The 17,703-nt window shown below is 33.5% G+C and overlaps 1 protein-coding gene across 1 annotated transcript in view; it reads right to left on the minus strand.

The window, feature by feature from the left end:
- Window positions 1-17,703, minus strand: part of TRDN (triadin) — a 333,314-nt gene that overhangs the window by 67,815 nt on the left and 247,796 nt on the right. Inside the window, exon 23 of the mRNA XM_045544289.1 lies at window positions 10,684-10,734. Within this exon, the coding sequence (XP_045400245.1) occupies window positions 10,684-10,734 (51 nt within the window). The remainder of the gene's footprint in view (window positions 1-10,683; window positions 10,735-17,703) is intronic.

Here is a 17,703-nt window from a genome sequence, read left to right on the forward strand (position 1 = left end):
AATAATTTGAAATACTTTGTAAGGTAGAAGTTCAATATCATTGAATTTTTTTATCACTTTGTTATCATTATCACATTTGTTTCCTAAGCACGTAGAGACCTTATATTTGTAATAAAACATAATAATTATTATTTTTTGCAACAATGAAATTTTGTAATTTTCACATGGTAGTCACTAAGCAAAATATATGCATTATGTATATTTTATTTATATAATATTAAATGTTCATTTGTTTATTAACTCTCAAACCCAAGTAACATATAAACTTCGTGAGTCCTGGAATGAATTTTTATTTTCTCTTCTATATATTAGTGCTTAGATAGTGTTTTACACAGAATAGAGTTCAATAAATATTTATGGAAAAAAAGGACAAATTATCTTATATAATCCTCACATACCACTCCTATGCGGTAAATATTAGACCCACTGTGTAGATACTGAGGCTTAATAATTTGTCTAAGTACATACTTTCTAGAAAGTGGTAAAACTGGAATTTAAATCCTGATTTTTTTTTTCCAATTCCAAAGCTTTAAACACTTAAGCACACTACTATAACTACTGTTGCTACAGATACAAATAAAAGCTTTTAAGCATTTCATACATAAACACTATACAGCAAACCACATTATATATCTTATGGGTATATTTACCTAGGTTATATTACCTAGACAAACTGCTAACAGTGACTAAGATTGTAATTAGCATATATAATATAGTTGTGGAGCTTTCTGTTTTTTCAACCCAGTCATTAAATCGTGAATCATATGAATTAGTTTCCTAAATTAAGCTGGTAAAGCAAAATAAATAGACTGAGCATTGATAAAAAATTGATAATTATCTCTCACAATCTTGGAATAGTATTCAATATTTAATGACATGGAAGATTTTACATTTAAAACCAGGTCACAAATCTTATTCCTGTAAAATATGCAAAGAAGCATTAGCGGTGTTATCCCTAGTCAATCCTACGTGAGTTTTAGTAGTATGAGGGAGTCTGAAAAGCACGTTGGCTAAGGACACAGTTCTAAAGTCAGACCGCCAGAGGTGAGTTCTGCATCTATCTCAGGTAACTGTGTGAGCTGGGCAAGTCACTCTCAGTGCTTCGATTTTCACATTAACAAAAACAAGATTGCTGTGAAAATTAGATCAAACACTACATGTGAAGCGCTTAGAAGATGCCAGGTGCAAAGTAAATGTGCATGTTAGCCATTCCATTAATATTTAAAATTATTTTTCTTATATTATTTAATGTATTTTTAAATAAAGTATTTTAAATAAAACAAAGTTATGTTTACTATAAGCAACATTCATGCTTTTATTTTTTCCAAACCCACGGTTTTTACATCATTTGAGTTATCATTTGGACTTTTTGATGAAAACCTGCTACTGCTAGTAACAGCTACTGCTATTACTACTACTGCTACCACCACACACATACACACTTACACAACTTTATTGTGGTCCTAATTATATTATTTCAAAACAAATAGGATGCAACACACACACACATACACAAACACTCACATATACTTCTACATTCTGTTTTCTGCATGAGGCCTTATTGGATAAGATGTAGAACTACTGTCACTCCAAGTAGCTTGACTTCAGTGTTTCAAATTTGGGATAAGCCTCACTAAATTTATATCATGTATGTTTTTTCCTGCATATGCCTTAATAATAATACTTGTTTTGCAAAGACTTAAGTATACTATACTAGGTAGCATTTGATTTCATCTGTTGTGGACACATTGTTTTGTGGTCCAAATAAAGGTAACTGTGACAAAGACAAAATTTGATCGTCTTTGAATTTGATTTAGAACTTCTTCAGTTTATAGACTTCCAAAAGAAGAAACTGCCCCAAGATTGGGTGATGTCACACAGGGAACCAAAACCTGACATCTCGAACTCCACAACTTTTCATCTTATCTGTGTATACATTTCTTTACTTCAGTATTCTATTGACTGTTTAATTTAACATTTTCCTTCCTAGTATTTAACCTTGTCCACATGGTTTTAATGCGTCATGCAATCTGTATGCTCCCATTTTCCCTGATTGCCTTTCTAAATTAGTATCATCTTTGTTCATGAATTGAGGGATTCTTTCACGTATAATTAAGAGGCAAGGTGATAGCATTTTTAAATGATTGCTCAACCTCATCCAGTTCAAGGAGTTTCAGAGATCATTTTTGCACTGCCATTGAAGAAAAACAGACAAACAAGTAAAAACTCAATTGAGCAAAAAATTCCTCAATTTGAAATTTATCTCGTTTATTAACTAAATGATCCAATCCATAGCCTCTGAAACTCTATGAATTTCCATTTTCTCACCTTCTGAGATGAGAGCAATTATAATCATCTCATGAATTTGTGACTAAGATTAGACTGAATAATTTAACAGATATTTCCTGAGCACTCATGAACTAATATCTAAATAATAGATATCCATTGATTGGGCTAAGAATTTGGTCTGCCTTATTGAAGGTAGCACTGAAAGCTACTTCACTCTTCCTTTCTACCAGCTTCTTTTTCACTGTTGTGGGATCTTCGAGGACAGGGATTTTGACTTGTTCATTTTTAGAGCTCAGGGCCTAGAATATTCCTGGAGTATTATACATTATATCAACACTCAAAAATTGTTATAGATATAAAAATTAAAATGTTGTTTTAAAATGACAGGAAAATCAAATTTTTAGTCTTCACTTTTAGTTTGTTAACCCAAAATCAAAAGTGGAGTCTGTGTCTCATTATCTAAAACCCTTACCTGGGTGAAAAAGCACATTAAAAGTGACCCACCAGGTACTGAACACTGCTGCACGTTATCTTCAGATTTTTATATTTAATTTGTTTCAGTTTGTTAAAACTATTCAGAATGGCTGTTAATTAATTAGTTTATAGCTAGTTATTTCAAACCGGAAGCTGGAGTCTCAAGCTTATGAACATAGTGTTTTTTTCATAACACCTATGCACCCCCCAACAAAAACACACATACGCAAAAATATATTCCCTGGGCACACAAGTTCTCTCTCTCTCTCTCTCTCTCTCTCTGTCTCTTTCTCTCTTTCTCTCTCTCACACCTCTCATCCCCATTAGGTCAATAAGAAAAACAATTTTGCTTTATAAGTTTCTATAGGCATAGTTCTAAAATGTCTCCAGTTTCTAATGTAAGTGCTTAATGCGTGCCTCATTGCTTTATGCCTAAATCTCGATTCTACAATCCTTTCTTGGCAAGATTCCCACAAAAGTTTGGTGCTCACAGAAAAAGTTTGCTGAGTGGACACTAAAAACATAAAATGGGCCAGAGGGCATTATTTCTCTGTAGCATAGAATAAACGCATACATTGTGTCTCTCCCTCATTCTATCATAATTTCATTTTCATGATCCTTTGTCTTTTGTATATGCTAAATACAATGTACCACATTTCTGAGAGTGTCACTCTGCTTTTATCTATTCTTTCTTTTATGTCTACTTATATGTGCCTCATTATTCTTTCCTTCCCTGAAGCATCCCGATGTGAAGCGTATGCATTTAAGTAGGTAAGATATAATTGGAGGTGGCTACATGTATTGTAGGTCATACAAAGAATAGTCAGTCAGAACAGGGCCTGTGATGTTATTTGAAGATGGCAGGACAGCTGGTTGGATATATTTAAACTAATGAGCCAGTTGACTGGTTCAGAGAGTTGTGCAAAAAAAAAATCACTTGCCCAGGTAAATTAAGCAGACATTCTTTGGTTTTTCTTTATCAAAGAAGAGTCACTAACTAGAGACTCTTACTTGTTTCTCTAGATACCAGGATTGATTTTCTTTAATTTGAAGCAAGGGTAATTAATTAGGTTAATAAAAGATCATAGGTTTAAGTATGGGTCATATTATATTTGGTTCAAACGTGTAAAAATAATAAATGACCTTATATGAAAAAATAATATATTATTTTGTTTAATGGACATGAGCTGGATACAGTGCACATGCCAATAATTCCAGCTACTTGAGAGGCTGAGGCAGGAGGATCACTTGAACCCAGTAGTTCGAGGCCAGCCTGGGCAATATCACAAGACCCTCATCTCTAGAAAGTAAAAAATTGGATGGGAAAAATGAAAATGTTTGCTGTGATATTTCAAAAAAATTCCCCTCAGTGAGAGAAGCATATTAGAACATTTGCACAAGTTAGCTTAGAGTGATAAGAAAATGGGGCTTGCAGAGTGACAGTGAGCCATTCTCTCCTTCTACTCCGCCCCTTTTAATGAAGGCTTATATGGAAGTAATGTCAAGGAAAAATATTGAAGCTTTACACTTACAATTGCACATATACTTCATATGCATATAGTTGTACACATGTTGCAGTTGTACATTCACTTTTTGGATAAAGAACATAAAAATTCATAGCACTTGGGTACATTACTTTTGTAAAGCCAGTGCTTGTAGAGAAAATTCTGGCACCCTCAACCACTTTTCTTACTAACATGTAACCTTTCCATCCAATCAACTTGGTGTTTTTGCATGATGGGAACAACAAAAAAAGTGTTAGGCTATAAATTGCTGCTTAAAGTGAAAATACTACTGGTAAGGGTTCAATTTTCACTTTAACAATTCTTTAGAACATGAGTAACCATGGATTTTTAAAGGCATCTATGACATTTTATTCTATAGAATCCTTAGTGGTCTTTTATTAATCAACAGATTATCTGTAACTTTTCTATATTCCTAGCAGATACAACAAAATTATTACAAAGACAAACTTTGACTACATATTAGGATAAGACTTGCTAATATTTTCTAATCCTGAAAAAAAGGAAAGTAAGATTATTAATATTTTTAGTGGCTCTTCAATCTAATAGTAAGTAGATAATCCAGCAGAGAAATCTTGGGTAATCATTTAATCTTTGGGCATCAATTTCTTCACTGTTAACATGATAGTCATAATATTTTCTTCTTAAATTGCTTCAAAACAGAATTAAATCATGCCAACATATTAAATTAGAAACAAGCCACAAAAAACAAAATATACACAAAAATTAAAATATTAATGCTTGTTATTAAATTGAATATTCTAGACCAAGTATTAGATTTTAAAAATATTAAACAAAAATATTAAACAAGTTCTCATATTTTTTAGAGGATGACAATGCCATGAACAAAAAGGACATATATGAATTTCAATATTATTAGAAAAATTTAAAAAATCAAAATGGTAAATCAAATACACAGATTAATGGGGTTTTCTTAGTAGAATTATCAGCAACAAATAAATCCTTATAAGAATCAGAGCACTAACTTTAAAATTGGAATTTTTAGGAGAAAACTCAATATTTTATCTTAATCATTGAACATTGGAATATTTGTGGTCACTAGATGCAGCAAGATAGGAATAATGGTTGAGTTTAGACAGATATATGTTGAACTAATATATTCTGAAAGGTATTTTTTGGGATAAATCTCTGAGACCAACAGTCTTTGATTCTTTCTCATAAAAGCAGACTACACAGTATATACTCCTTCAATAAATCATTTAGGTTTTCCTCATAGGTTTGTATCTGGATAAATCAGCATCAAAATAGTGCTGATAGAACCAACATTGGGACTTTTGCAATACGATACAAAAGCTAGTGACAACTAAACATGCATAAATACCAATTTCTAGCAAGTTAAAAGCAGACAGATAGATTACTAGCATCAACTCCTAAGTTGTTTGGCTGCTTTCATGCTAAGAAGAATGTTCTGGGTTCCTCAAGTTTCAGTTCTAACTTTCTTCTTTACTAACTTTCCATGCGAAAACTCATCCATGTGCACCCACATCTTCAAATTCCATACATAGGCCAACATATACCATAAGTATATCTCCCACCCAAGTCTTTATTCTGAAACTCACACCCAAATAGCTGCCAACACTACATTTCTACCTGAATGTCCTAAAAATACCACAAACTCAGCATGTTATAAACCAGACTTACGATCTCATGCCCTAAGATGGTCCCTGTCAGTATCCCACCTCAGTGTCCCATTTCATCTCCATGCATCTCATTCCTATTGAACCTGGCTTCTAATATGTTAAAGTAATTTTGAATTATATTCTTATCTTCTAAAATGTTATCAAATCCATGATATTGAATTCTGATAAGTATTCTTTCTTCTTCTGATAAGTAATCTTTCTTCTACTGTTACATAAAATTGTTTTCTATACATAATACTAATGTTAACATGGGGGTTATATAAATGTCCTATTAAAAAATTTTATGCAGTTTAGATAGATTCTAGCTATTGTTTCTTTATTATCTATTTGACTTTCACTGTGTCATGGAAATTAATTACATTAGTCAGTCCAGATTATAAATTAACAAAGAAATACTGATTACAAATGTCAATCCACATTTCTCAGTGATTATAAATTTATTATTTGGGCATTTGTTCAATTAGCTATTTTTAAAATAAATATAAATTGACAAATTTGCCATTTGAAGTGTTTGCTTTAGCTTTTAAAATAAAATCTGTAGATTTTAAAAATATCATTTGCTATTTATTCTTTGTTCATTATATGTGCTGCAATATATTTTCCTAATATTAGGCTAATCGTTCTCTTTTGAATATGCTCTTTTTGTCTTATGAGATCTTATTCTAACCAAAAGCTATATATGTGTATATTCTCATCCATTTTTCCTGAATATTTGAATGTTGTCTTCTATCATCAAGGTTTGAAGATATCTTATATTCCTTTCTGTACAAATATACGAACAGAATTTAAAACCTTTTCCTTAATGAGAAGCAGGTATGGTTTTCCATTCATTTTCCCAATGATGCATCTGTCATTTAATGTACCTTCCTACATGCAGGGCTTCATTTCTGAGATCTCTATTATGTTTTCTCAGTATGTTTTCCTATACCTGTTCTAATTACATATTTTTTTAATTAAAGTAATTTTATAATAAATAACTATATTCGGTTAGGCAAGTTCACCTTATTCATTTAAAAAAATTTCTCGTCCTTTTCTTTTTAAATTTCAAAAGAAATTTTAGAAAATATTATCATGTTCTACTTTAAAAATATTGTTGGTATTTTTATTGGAATTTATATATTACTTTAGAGGGAAATGATACCTTCTGGATACAGACAGGAAATTTTTCTTCATTTATTCAGGTCTTTTGAAGTGGATTTAAAAAAATATTTTATGATTTTCTATATGAAAATGTTGTGACTATTTAGGTAAATTTATTCTTTGTAATTTTACAGATTTTATTTATATTGCAAATAGGATCCATTTAACTAATATATTTTCAAATTAATCATTGCTGATGTTTAAGAATTCTATTGTTTTTATAAATTGAGCAGGTTGATCTTGTATTCAGGAGTTTTGCTAATCTCTCCTATGCATATTAATAGTTTGTAAACTTGGAATTTTTATGGAGATGATCTGCAAATAAAACAGCTTTGACTATCCTTTTTCAATTCCTATACCTTTTTCCCATTAGTGCTATATTTGATACAATTTTTGAAGTAGGAATGACATTTTTGATCTATTCTTGACTTAAATGAAAATGCTTATGGTGATAGAACGGTGGTTTTGAGCTTTAAAATTTTTTTTATTATCTTGTTTACTAGAAATTAATGATGAATTAATGCTGGGTTTTAGCGAATAAACACTTTTTTAATTTATGGAAATGGCTTAAATTTTTTGTTAACCTGTTATGGATGATATCGCTGATAATTTTGCTGTGACTAATGAAGTTATGATCTCTTATGAAGATCTTAAATTACTACTTTTTAAAGATCTTTTGCATTATATTGTTAACTGGGATTTTCTTTTCTAAATTGTCTTTTTCTATTTTGTTTATCATTGATCAAGATAGTCTTACCATTGCCCTCAGCTGACTAAATTTTAGACATGTTTCTTCCTGACTTTAGGCTCCTGACTTTCTTTTTCTCAGAGAATATACTTTAGAAAAGTTATAATTACAAATTAGTTCTCTGTCCCTTTGCAATGCAAATAAATTTCTTTGCAGCCTTTTGTCTCTTTTATAATCCAGGAATGTCTTTCTCAAAGACCATCCTTTTAACATATAATCATTGAAAAAATTGGGGACCCTAACTCCCAGTCTCTGGGGGAGTTGAGGGGTAGTCTAACTTTGATAAGTGCCAATTAGCAAACAAAGAAGGCCTAATCACTGTGATCAACTATCTCCCTAACATCCTCCACTACTTTTTCAATGGCCTTTTGTTTCAATGAGTTGAGTTTAATCTCTCTTCCCTATTGCAATAGTTTTGTGGAATAAACTCTTCCTTGCATGTTTAAATATCTGGTGCAATTTTTCTTTGACACGATGATTGTATTATCAACATATAACAATGTTGGTAAATTTCCTTCTTATTTTGTTATCTGAAACCATTTTCCCAATATACTAAAAGCTGGCTATATAACTAGTTAGTGCCATTTTGGGGATAACAATTTCTGGTTTGTTCAAATGTTTTATATTTTTAATGTTTTGGACATTTAGAAATCCTAAGAAATTACCCATTTCATCTAAATTTTAGACATATTTAGCTAAAGTTCAGTATTATATTCACTTATGATTTACAAATTTCTATTTTATCTGTAAAGTGCTGCATGCCCTTTTTCCTTCTAATATTTCTTTTTGTAGTCTCTTTGTCTTTCTCTTCCTCTTTTCCTCTCTCCCTCTCTCCTTCCCTCTCTTTGTCTCTCTTTCTTCCCTTCTGTAGCCCATCTTCCTTGAAGTTTGTATATTTCGTTAATTTTTAAAAAAAGTTTGTCTACTTATATATCATTTTTTGATAAAGATATGCTAAAATCTCTGAATAATATTGTTAATTTTGTTAATTTATTAATTTCTGGTCTAAATTTTATTTTAAAGACCTTATTTATACATAAACAGACATGCATAATTTATATATTAATAAATGCATATATGTAATCATGTCATGAGTATTCATGTATATTTGTTTTGTGTAGTTGTTTTAGTCAAAATGTTTTTTTAATGCTTGTATCTCTCTTATAAACTATACTATCAACCAAGTCTATATCATTCCATATTTTTTCCAAACTCTTATAATCATCTTCACCCAACATCAACATCTACTTGAATATTTATCTTATTATTTTTTTATATGATTTGGAATTTTTGGTTGTATTTCAGGCTAGGTATTGTATTATTGTGTTTGTTGCAGCTTTTGTTTCTTTGTGTTTCTTTATTCATCCATTGAATAATAAAATGTAGTAATACTTACCTGCCTACTGGACAGTTAATATAACATGTATGAATCCTATTGCAAGGTAAAACATCCTGATTTACATTTTGCCAAAATAACAAAATTGTGTGTAGTACCAAACCACTATTGTATGGGATGATAGAAATAGAGTACAATAGGTATGATATTCTAAAGTGAAGCATAAATGCTTTAATAGGTTTGGGGTCATGTTGCTTTAAATGCTTTTTAAAAAATTAAGTACATATGTAGGCTGAGAAAAAATCATGGTTTGCTCTTATGTTTCATTAAATAACAATTTTGTTTAATTTAACATTAATTGCAAAATTAGAAAAAATATGACTTAAGGGTATTATTTTTATACACTACTACACTGACTAATGGGGGCTCTGCATGCATCCTTCATTTCTCTGACTGATCGTTCTGTCAGCTTTCCCTTCCCGCTGTTCTCCGTATTGCTCCCAATTCCAACACATGCTTATATAAATGCACCAAAATGCTTTCTTTTTTCAATAAAAAATGCAAGTAAGCTGGAAGTTTTACCACTAAGTCCCCCTCCATTGGGCAATAGTTTATCCACATCTTCTCTTGAAGCAGGCTCTATTTCTAACATTCACGGTAGTAGGTATATTTTACGGCTTCGGTGGTTTCAAGGGTTCACTAATATGGGTACAATGAAAATGTATAATGTTCATTTTGACATTATGTCCAAGAAATATTAGACAATTCTGAGCACAATGTCATGCCCACAGAATGTTCCTGAATTAATTAGAAATTAAATGTATTTACTTATGTTTTGGGAGACACAATTTGATGTATGGCTTATCAGAATTCACTTTACTCCACACCTATGACAATGGGAAGACCGGAGGAGGTACAACAGGGCAAGTTAGGAAGCACAGTTCTTGATTTAGGGATTGATGTCCTAATGCTGGCTCTGCTACAAACTATAAAATCTTTGGAAAGGTTCTTGACTATTCAGGTTTTATTTATCTATAAGACTAGGAATTGAACTACAGTTTATCTCTAAATTCCTCCTAGCTATAAAATTTATTTAGGATTCTGTTATACCTGAACCTACAGAATAGCAAGCTTTTGCTGAGAAATTGTTATTATTTCATACTATCTTAAATATTTGTTTTCCTATGGCTATTCCTAAGATTCTCTTTGGGTATTTACAAAATGTAGTTTCCCCTATTTCATTACAGACCCATGGAATCAGAATAGCATATAATTTTAAAAGTTTTTACAGTAATTCTGACATAGCTGCTCTTTCCTTTGTTGTTTCATAATACAATTTAGTATTTGGTGATGGGAAATAAATCCTTTTTCCTTTGCTCAAAAAAATATGATGGCATATGAAAGCTATGGTTTTGAGAGCCTGAAAAAGAAATGATTTATTACCTTGTTGCAAATAGCTGAATATGTAAAAGGCAGATCAATGTGGTTTCACATTTCATTATACAATATTACCTTTTTCTTTTAAAGAAGCTGGAACCTTCTCTTCTTTCCCTTTAATAGGCTCTGGAAAGAAACATTGGACATTTATGTGAATCCAAGACAAAGAGATTTTTAAACACATATATAGAGTCATTGAGCTACAGGTAAGCCGAAAGTAAGTAGAAACTATGTGATGCTCTTTTTCTTTTCCAAAATGATGTTAATTGTATAGAGACAAAGAAAAGATACACAATACAACAAGCCATACATCCTTTGATCATTTTTATTTAGTGTAAATCTAAATTGTTGAACAAGTTATAATCTACTTGTTTGTTTAAGAGGATGAGCATTTGGATGGATAAGAATTTATTTATCTGTAATTTTTTTAAATCATGATTTCAGCATCTAGAAGTTTCCCCAAACTGTTTAATCAGCACTGACTCAGTTTATTTCTTTCAGGCTGTTTTTTTTTTTTTTAATAAACAAACACATGGAAAACTCTGCATACATCATGTATACAGTGGTGTTTTAGTCTTTAGACTCAAGACAAAAAATAATTTCAAGAATAAAACTAAAATCAAATTTGAAAGACAATTTAATCTATGGGACAATTTTACCTACGAACTCCCGAAGTCTTAAAAAGGCAACTTTAGTTGAAGTAAATCAAATAAAACTTCACTTATTCTACCAGCTTTAATACACTTCCTCAGTGTGATTCAGACTATATAATGGTCTCCAGACATACATATGGGCAATGCTTTGAACATTAGTGTGTTCAACAGCTATTAAAAGATAAACCTATTTTCTGCTTCCTGTACAACACTAAAGCTCAATATACATTTTATGTATAAAAATGACTTTCAATGCAATGGGAAGGGAAGGCAAGAAAGAAATCTATCCTTCCAGCTCCTTTTTCTATTCCCACCTTATGATTTGGGGTGGGAATACAGAGAATATGATGGTGGCACTTGTACATGGAGATGCCACTTTAGCAATTACTTATAATTAACTGAGTCCAGATAGCTTTGGATGTGTTAAGAATGGATTTATAGGTTTTATTAAAGGAGCTATGTCTTTCAAAGCAAGATTTTCTTGGTGAATAAGCTATAGCGTCAGATATACATAAAGATGTGGAATTTTAAAAAAATGCTTTTGGGGACATAGAAATGTCCATGTTGCTAGTTTTTTATAGTGCTAAATATTAATATAAATAGGGCCAATTTTTTCCTATACTTCAACATGTGAAGATGGAATCAAGAGCTGTGGATTGAACAAACACACTGGGAAGCTTCATTAATTTTTTTTCAAGTTGATGGGGGTAATTATTGCTCTTACTTTTCCTGGCTAAACCAAAAGAATTAATGTGTTGTAAAATGAGAAGTGGTGGTGGGGACAGATTCCCAGTGGGGTGGAAGAGTGCAATGCCTGGAGTTTCAAAATTCAGGATGCAGCATGTTGATTTAAATGTGTGTATATGTTTGTGTGAGATGTATAGCAGTTACAAAACACAGGACCTAGGGAGAGGGTCCACAGAACTAATTTTTTTTTCAAAGCATATTTTGCTTTTATTTGTAAGAAAATTAGGGGAGGAGATAATAGCAAACAAGAGGTTATTTTCCATTTTTTATTTATCTGTTTTTTTCTGAATTGTCTTCAGTAAATATTTATTTAAAAGGAAAGCTAACTACAAAACAAAACAACCCCTTACACTAACACGGGATGTTGTGTTCAGTGGTCTTGGGTGGTCTTAGTTAGCCAGCTTCCCCAGGAGCAACTTCTCCGGTTCAGTCCAATTCACATCAAAGACACTCTCTGATGCACAAGCACTTCATTTTGGTAGTGCTTTTGCAAGGCAGATAGCAGGGGCAGGCAGGTGGCATGGGACAGATACAGTCAGCACATCAGTTGACTGCCTGCCTGGGAGCATCTCCATCCAGACACTATTCTTGTTAGGTCCAGAGCAGAGAGGGAGACACACAAAGCCTGAGCATAACAGCGAAATGCTGTTTCTTTTGAGTATCTGGATGCTGATGGGTGGAGGCAAAAAAAGCATCCACCATGAGGGAGGGGAAAGACTTGGGTTTTACAGAGGGTTTTTCCAGGGGGAGTGAGCAACACCTGCAGAGATAGGGGAGGAGGTAGATTTGTCTTTTTCAGGGGGGATAGGAATGCCGGCGTCTGTAGCTGTCTGTAGTTGGGAGTTAGATTTACAACTTCTATACTTCCCAGACTCCTGTGGCTTTTATTTTACAGGCTTCATGATCACTATTTAAGTTTTCCATTAAGCACATTACATTCTATACATACTTTTGGGATTCTCACTCTAAGTAAACCTAACAATTCTCAGAGTTTGGGGGATCTTTCTGCTTTTTAATATCTGTATTCAGTCAAGGTCAGTTATCAGGTGTTTCTTTCAGGAAGGGAGTTTAAGTTATTCTCCTAACAGTAAGTTTTGTTTGAAGGTTACTGAGAATTGCATCTGTGCTGGTCTTGTCTCCTGAAAATCCTCAGGCCAAAGTTGGAAAGTTCCAGGCCAGGTTGTGTCAAACTACTAAGTGGGACATAGTATTGGCCCTATGAGATACTCGAGTGGGCTTTAGAGGCATCATTAATCTTATAAAAAACGATGTCTTTCTTAGAGTATATTACAAGGAGGAGGCTCTTCACACTCATTATAATCCTTTAGTTCAACCCATACTGGACATTTGACCTTGTATAGAACTCTGCTAATGGCTTCTGTTATCTGCCTAATAAAGTCAAAACTTGGTTTGATATTCAAGATCCACTTTGAACTGATCCCAGCTTATCTTTCTAACTCTTTGCTCATCCATTTCCTGTTTTTTGTTTGTTTGTTTGTTTGTTTGTTTGATTTCGAAATATTGTCGGTGCACAAATGTTTTGGTTACGTGAATTGCTTTGTACACTTTGTGTCAAAGTTGTAAGTGGGCCCATCACCAAATAGTGTGTATTGCACCCATTAGGTGTGATTTTACCCATCCCCTCCTCCCCTCTCCCACCTGCTTGATTTCCCTGGAGTTTTACTTGCAGAACTAATTTTGATTTTAATTGAGAAAGAAGGAAGGAGCTGAATAACAGTTACACTTTTACAGGATATCAAAGGTAGTGAACCTATCAACTTAAACTTTGGGAAAACTTCTCAAAACTAAAAGTGATTTGTATTTCCAAGTTTGTTAATGGCAAGATGCCTTCTGTTCTTGGCCTGGGTCATCATTTGATCACTTTCCTACCTATCACTTCTGTTTTTTTTTTTTCCAAGACAGGGTCTGTCTGTATCACCCAGGCTGAAGTGTGAAGTGCAGTGGCATTACAAGGGTCACTGAAGCCTCAAACTTCTGGACTCAAGGGACCCTCTTGCCTCAGCTTACTGAACAGCTAGGACTACAGGCGTGCACCACCATGCCCGGCTAATTTTTGTATTTTTTGTAGAGACAGGTCTTGCTATGTTACCCAGGCTGGGCTTGAACTCCTGACCTCAAGCAATCCTCCCACTCTGGCCTCCCAAAGTCCTGGGATTACAGGAATAAGTCACTGCGTCTGGCCTACAGATCATTTCTTCTCAATGTCTTTTTTGACCTCAGAGGTTTTGAGTCAATTTTGGAAGTCCATAGGCTTGTCTGAGCAATCTCTACCCAAGAAGTCAGTGAGATATTAAATTTGACAAGAAAGTGAAGAGAGTATTATACAGAAATCCTGAACTTGTGTATTAGGAAAGAGAAACAAATCAGTGGAGTGAGTCAGCTCTTATAGCCACTTTTCAACTCATTTGTCTTATTTGTCAAGGGAAGAATACTGGAAAGTATTTTTTAAATAAATATGGTAGTTTCATTGCATTTGTCCAAGAGCCTACAGGAAGATTTATGAATCTTGATTATCAGGGCTTACTAAGTATTTAATGGTGCTGGGATACAAAGTGGAACTTAGTCAATACTATCTGAGCAAAAAGGCTGCGATGGAGAAACAATTCACACAGGAATGGGAAGAAGGTTTCAGGTTTGCCCCAGAGACAAAGGTAGGAATGAACTGGGTGAACATCCATGATAGAGTATAGCACCAGCATCATTGGGGATCAGTTTCAAAGTCCACAGACAAATTACCACAACCTTAGCTCTGGCTTTGGGCTGATGAATGGGAATGGCCAAGGAAAGGCATGTTGAAGACATAGAGAAGACGGGCGGGAGGGGGCGGTCATCAGGTGCATCGCCTTGAGCATCAGGATATAAAAGAAAATATGCTTTGTTGAGAATCCTCTGGCATGATATCCCAACATACACAGGCCTGATGCATAAACTAGTCAATAATTCCTATGGCCCATCATACTACTCCAATAGCAGAGGAACCTAAAGGTGCTACTATTGTATTCCCAGAGAAGGAGAAATTACTTATTCTCTGTGTTGCTCATGTGGGTTCAGTTTGCAGTTTCTCAGTCCCTAGGTGAATCTTCCATCTTCAAATAAGTCAGCACAGCAGTTAGAAGCAAGTGGTATAGGGTAGAGGTGAATGCCACAAGGATCAGTAACATGGGTGAATAACAGGATTTTCTGGTTTCTGGATAGTCAAATCCACATAAGCAGGGCTATGCCCCTGTGGGTGCCTCAAGAAGGCTTAGTGAGTCCACTAGTCCAGGAAGTCAATAACCGAACCAGTAGCAAAAGTCAGCAAGACATGTCTTTCTCTTGCTCTTTTTCTTTGAAACAATCATCCCTACAATTCTCTATATGTCCTTAAATGAAGACACAAGCCTAATAATGTTGCTCATGGTTATCACTACTCCAGTAAATGTGGCTACAAATTATTTCCCTATAATAATGTTGGTTTTAGAACTGTAGCATTGCTTCAGTATGAGTTTGGATGTATACCTGCAGGTGCAATATATGAGAGACTGACAGATGCAGGCAACCATTTAGCTGCTTAATAGAAATAATTCACCAAATATAACTCCAGTGAAATAAGTGGCTCTTTATCAAACAAAATGGCTGCATTCTGATTTCACCGCAGCTCAGCAGCAGGGTTCAAAGAGACTCTCCAAAAACAGTAAGACTAAAGAGGATTTTCAAGTGCCAAAACCTTATAGGTAATAATAAAAATTGTTTCTTTGATTTTTAGGAGTGATAAATCATATTCAGAAAAAAGAAAAAAATACAATTATTCTAACAATGTATCCAACTTATATATAACAAAGACATTTTAGAGTATTAAACCATCTTGAATAAGAAAAGAAGTGTATTTTAAATCATCATAAATCAACAATCATATGCAGCAAACCTTTATATACATGATTTTCTAGTGATTGTGGAGACATCTTGCAAATAGTAGAGAACTTCACATTGAAGAAAAAATGTTCACTAGGGAACTGCAATTGTACGTGAATAATAATACTAGAAATTACAAAACCCTACTTAGTGAAGTGGTCACTGTGGGCTTAAATCCCCCAGATGATGTTTTCCAGGACAGATTTTTACAATTACCCTTCCAACTAGTTTAAGCTTTGGGATATATGAAGTCTTTAAGTAATAATTAAATTTTTTGCTAATTATATTGCCTGAAAAGTAGCTTTGGAAGTAAGCCCCAGCCTTTCTTTTGAGCTGCTTTTATAGTGAACAATAATACATGGTCCAAATATTCCTGTGACATAAGTGCAGAGTAAAATAAAGGTATTGCATACTACACTGGGAAAAAAAGAATGCTTAGATTTTGCAAATTGTGAATTGCAAATTACATATGTATATATTTTCCTAGTAGTAGGTTTTAATGACACCTTTGGTTCTCACACAATAAAAAAAAACAACAGTGTTTTTGTTAATTTTCAGATAAAATGGGAGCAGAGATGAGAGTGGGAATTTCCCAAAGGGAGGGTAATCACTAGAGAAAAATAGATTAAGCCCCTCTGTGGGAATTAAGTGGAGTTATCCCAATAGCACAAGGAGTAAAACTATTTTTCTATACTGTATATCCAATGCATCTATGCCAAATAAGCTTTTTTAAACTATGTAATAAGGTGTACACACAAAGCAAAGGTTGTTTTAAGAATACAAATACAAGAACACTATTTTAAGAAGAAAGCAGTGTTAGTGTTAGAATGAAAAGATGGGCTTTAAAGTGGGACAGACATGACTCTCACCTTCCCCTCTTACCCACAGTATGACACGGAGTAACTTACATTGTCTATATCTCAGCTTCATTATTTATGAAAATTGAGGAGCAAGCACACCTTGCAGAAACAAAATATGTCAAGTATGTATCAGTGTGCTTGGCAAAGAGTGGACGCTCTGCTTTTGGACTTCTTCCAAACCATTCCCATATCTTACCTGGCTAATGTTTCATCCTTCTTATTTGAAATTAATATAATTTCTGATCCCCCAGACTTGATTAGGATCTTTTATTATACCATCTCATAGCACCTTGCATATTACCTCTACGATTCTTATAATTTTAATTATGTTATTAATACTGTACATTCTGTGAGGGCATAGACCATGCCTTTCTTGTATTCCTAGTGTGTAGTGAGTATCTGTATTGATTACTGCACATGAGATGCATAATAAATAATTATTGAATGCGGTATTGATCAGTCCACATAAAAAATTAAGGTAACATCAGATTTTGATGTTTAAACAGGTTACATGTTAATTAATTAATATATATTTTATGGAATAAATTATACATATTACAAGGGTGTTAATTCAGAAGAGAAGGAACTCACTACAGGTTGAAATAGAGAAAGCTTGATGCTTTCTGTGGATATTATTCTTAGAATGAGGCCCTAGTGTTTGGATGGGCAGAGAGAAAAGGAAGGCAGTCCATCCAGGAGACTAAATTCACAGAATTTAAATAAGAATTTCATGCTTTTTCACGGCAATAAGGAGTCTGACCAGGCTGAAGCATTTGAAATATGCCTAACAGCATTTGAAAATAACGGGATTCAGAACTCCAATTACCAAATCCTACTTCCTATTCTGAGCTCTGCCATCTTTGTTGTCATCACCACCTCCAGTGATTAGCAAGGGCTTGCAAGGTGTGATGCACTAACTGTAC

The sequence above is a fragment of the Lemur catta genome, chromosome 2, assembly GCF_020740605.2.
Source record: "Lemur catta isolate mLemCat1 chromosome 2, mLemCat1.pri, whole genome shotgun sequence".
Taxonomy (NCBI): Eukaryota; Metazoa; Chordata; class Mammalia; order Primates; family Lemuridae; genus Lemur; species Lemur catta.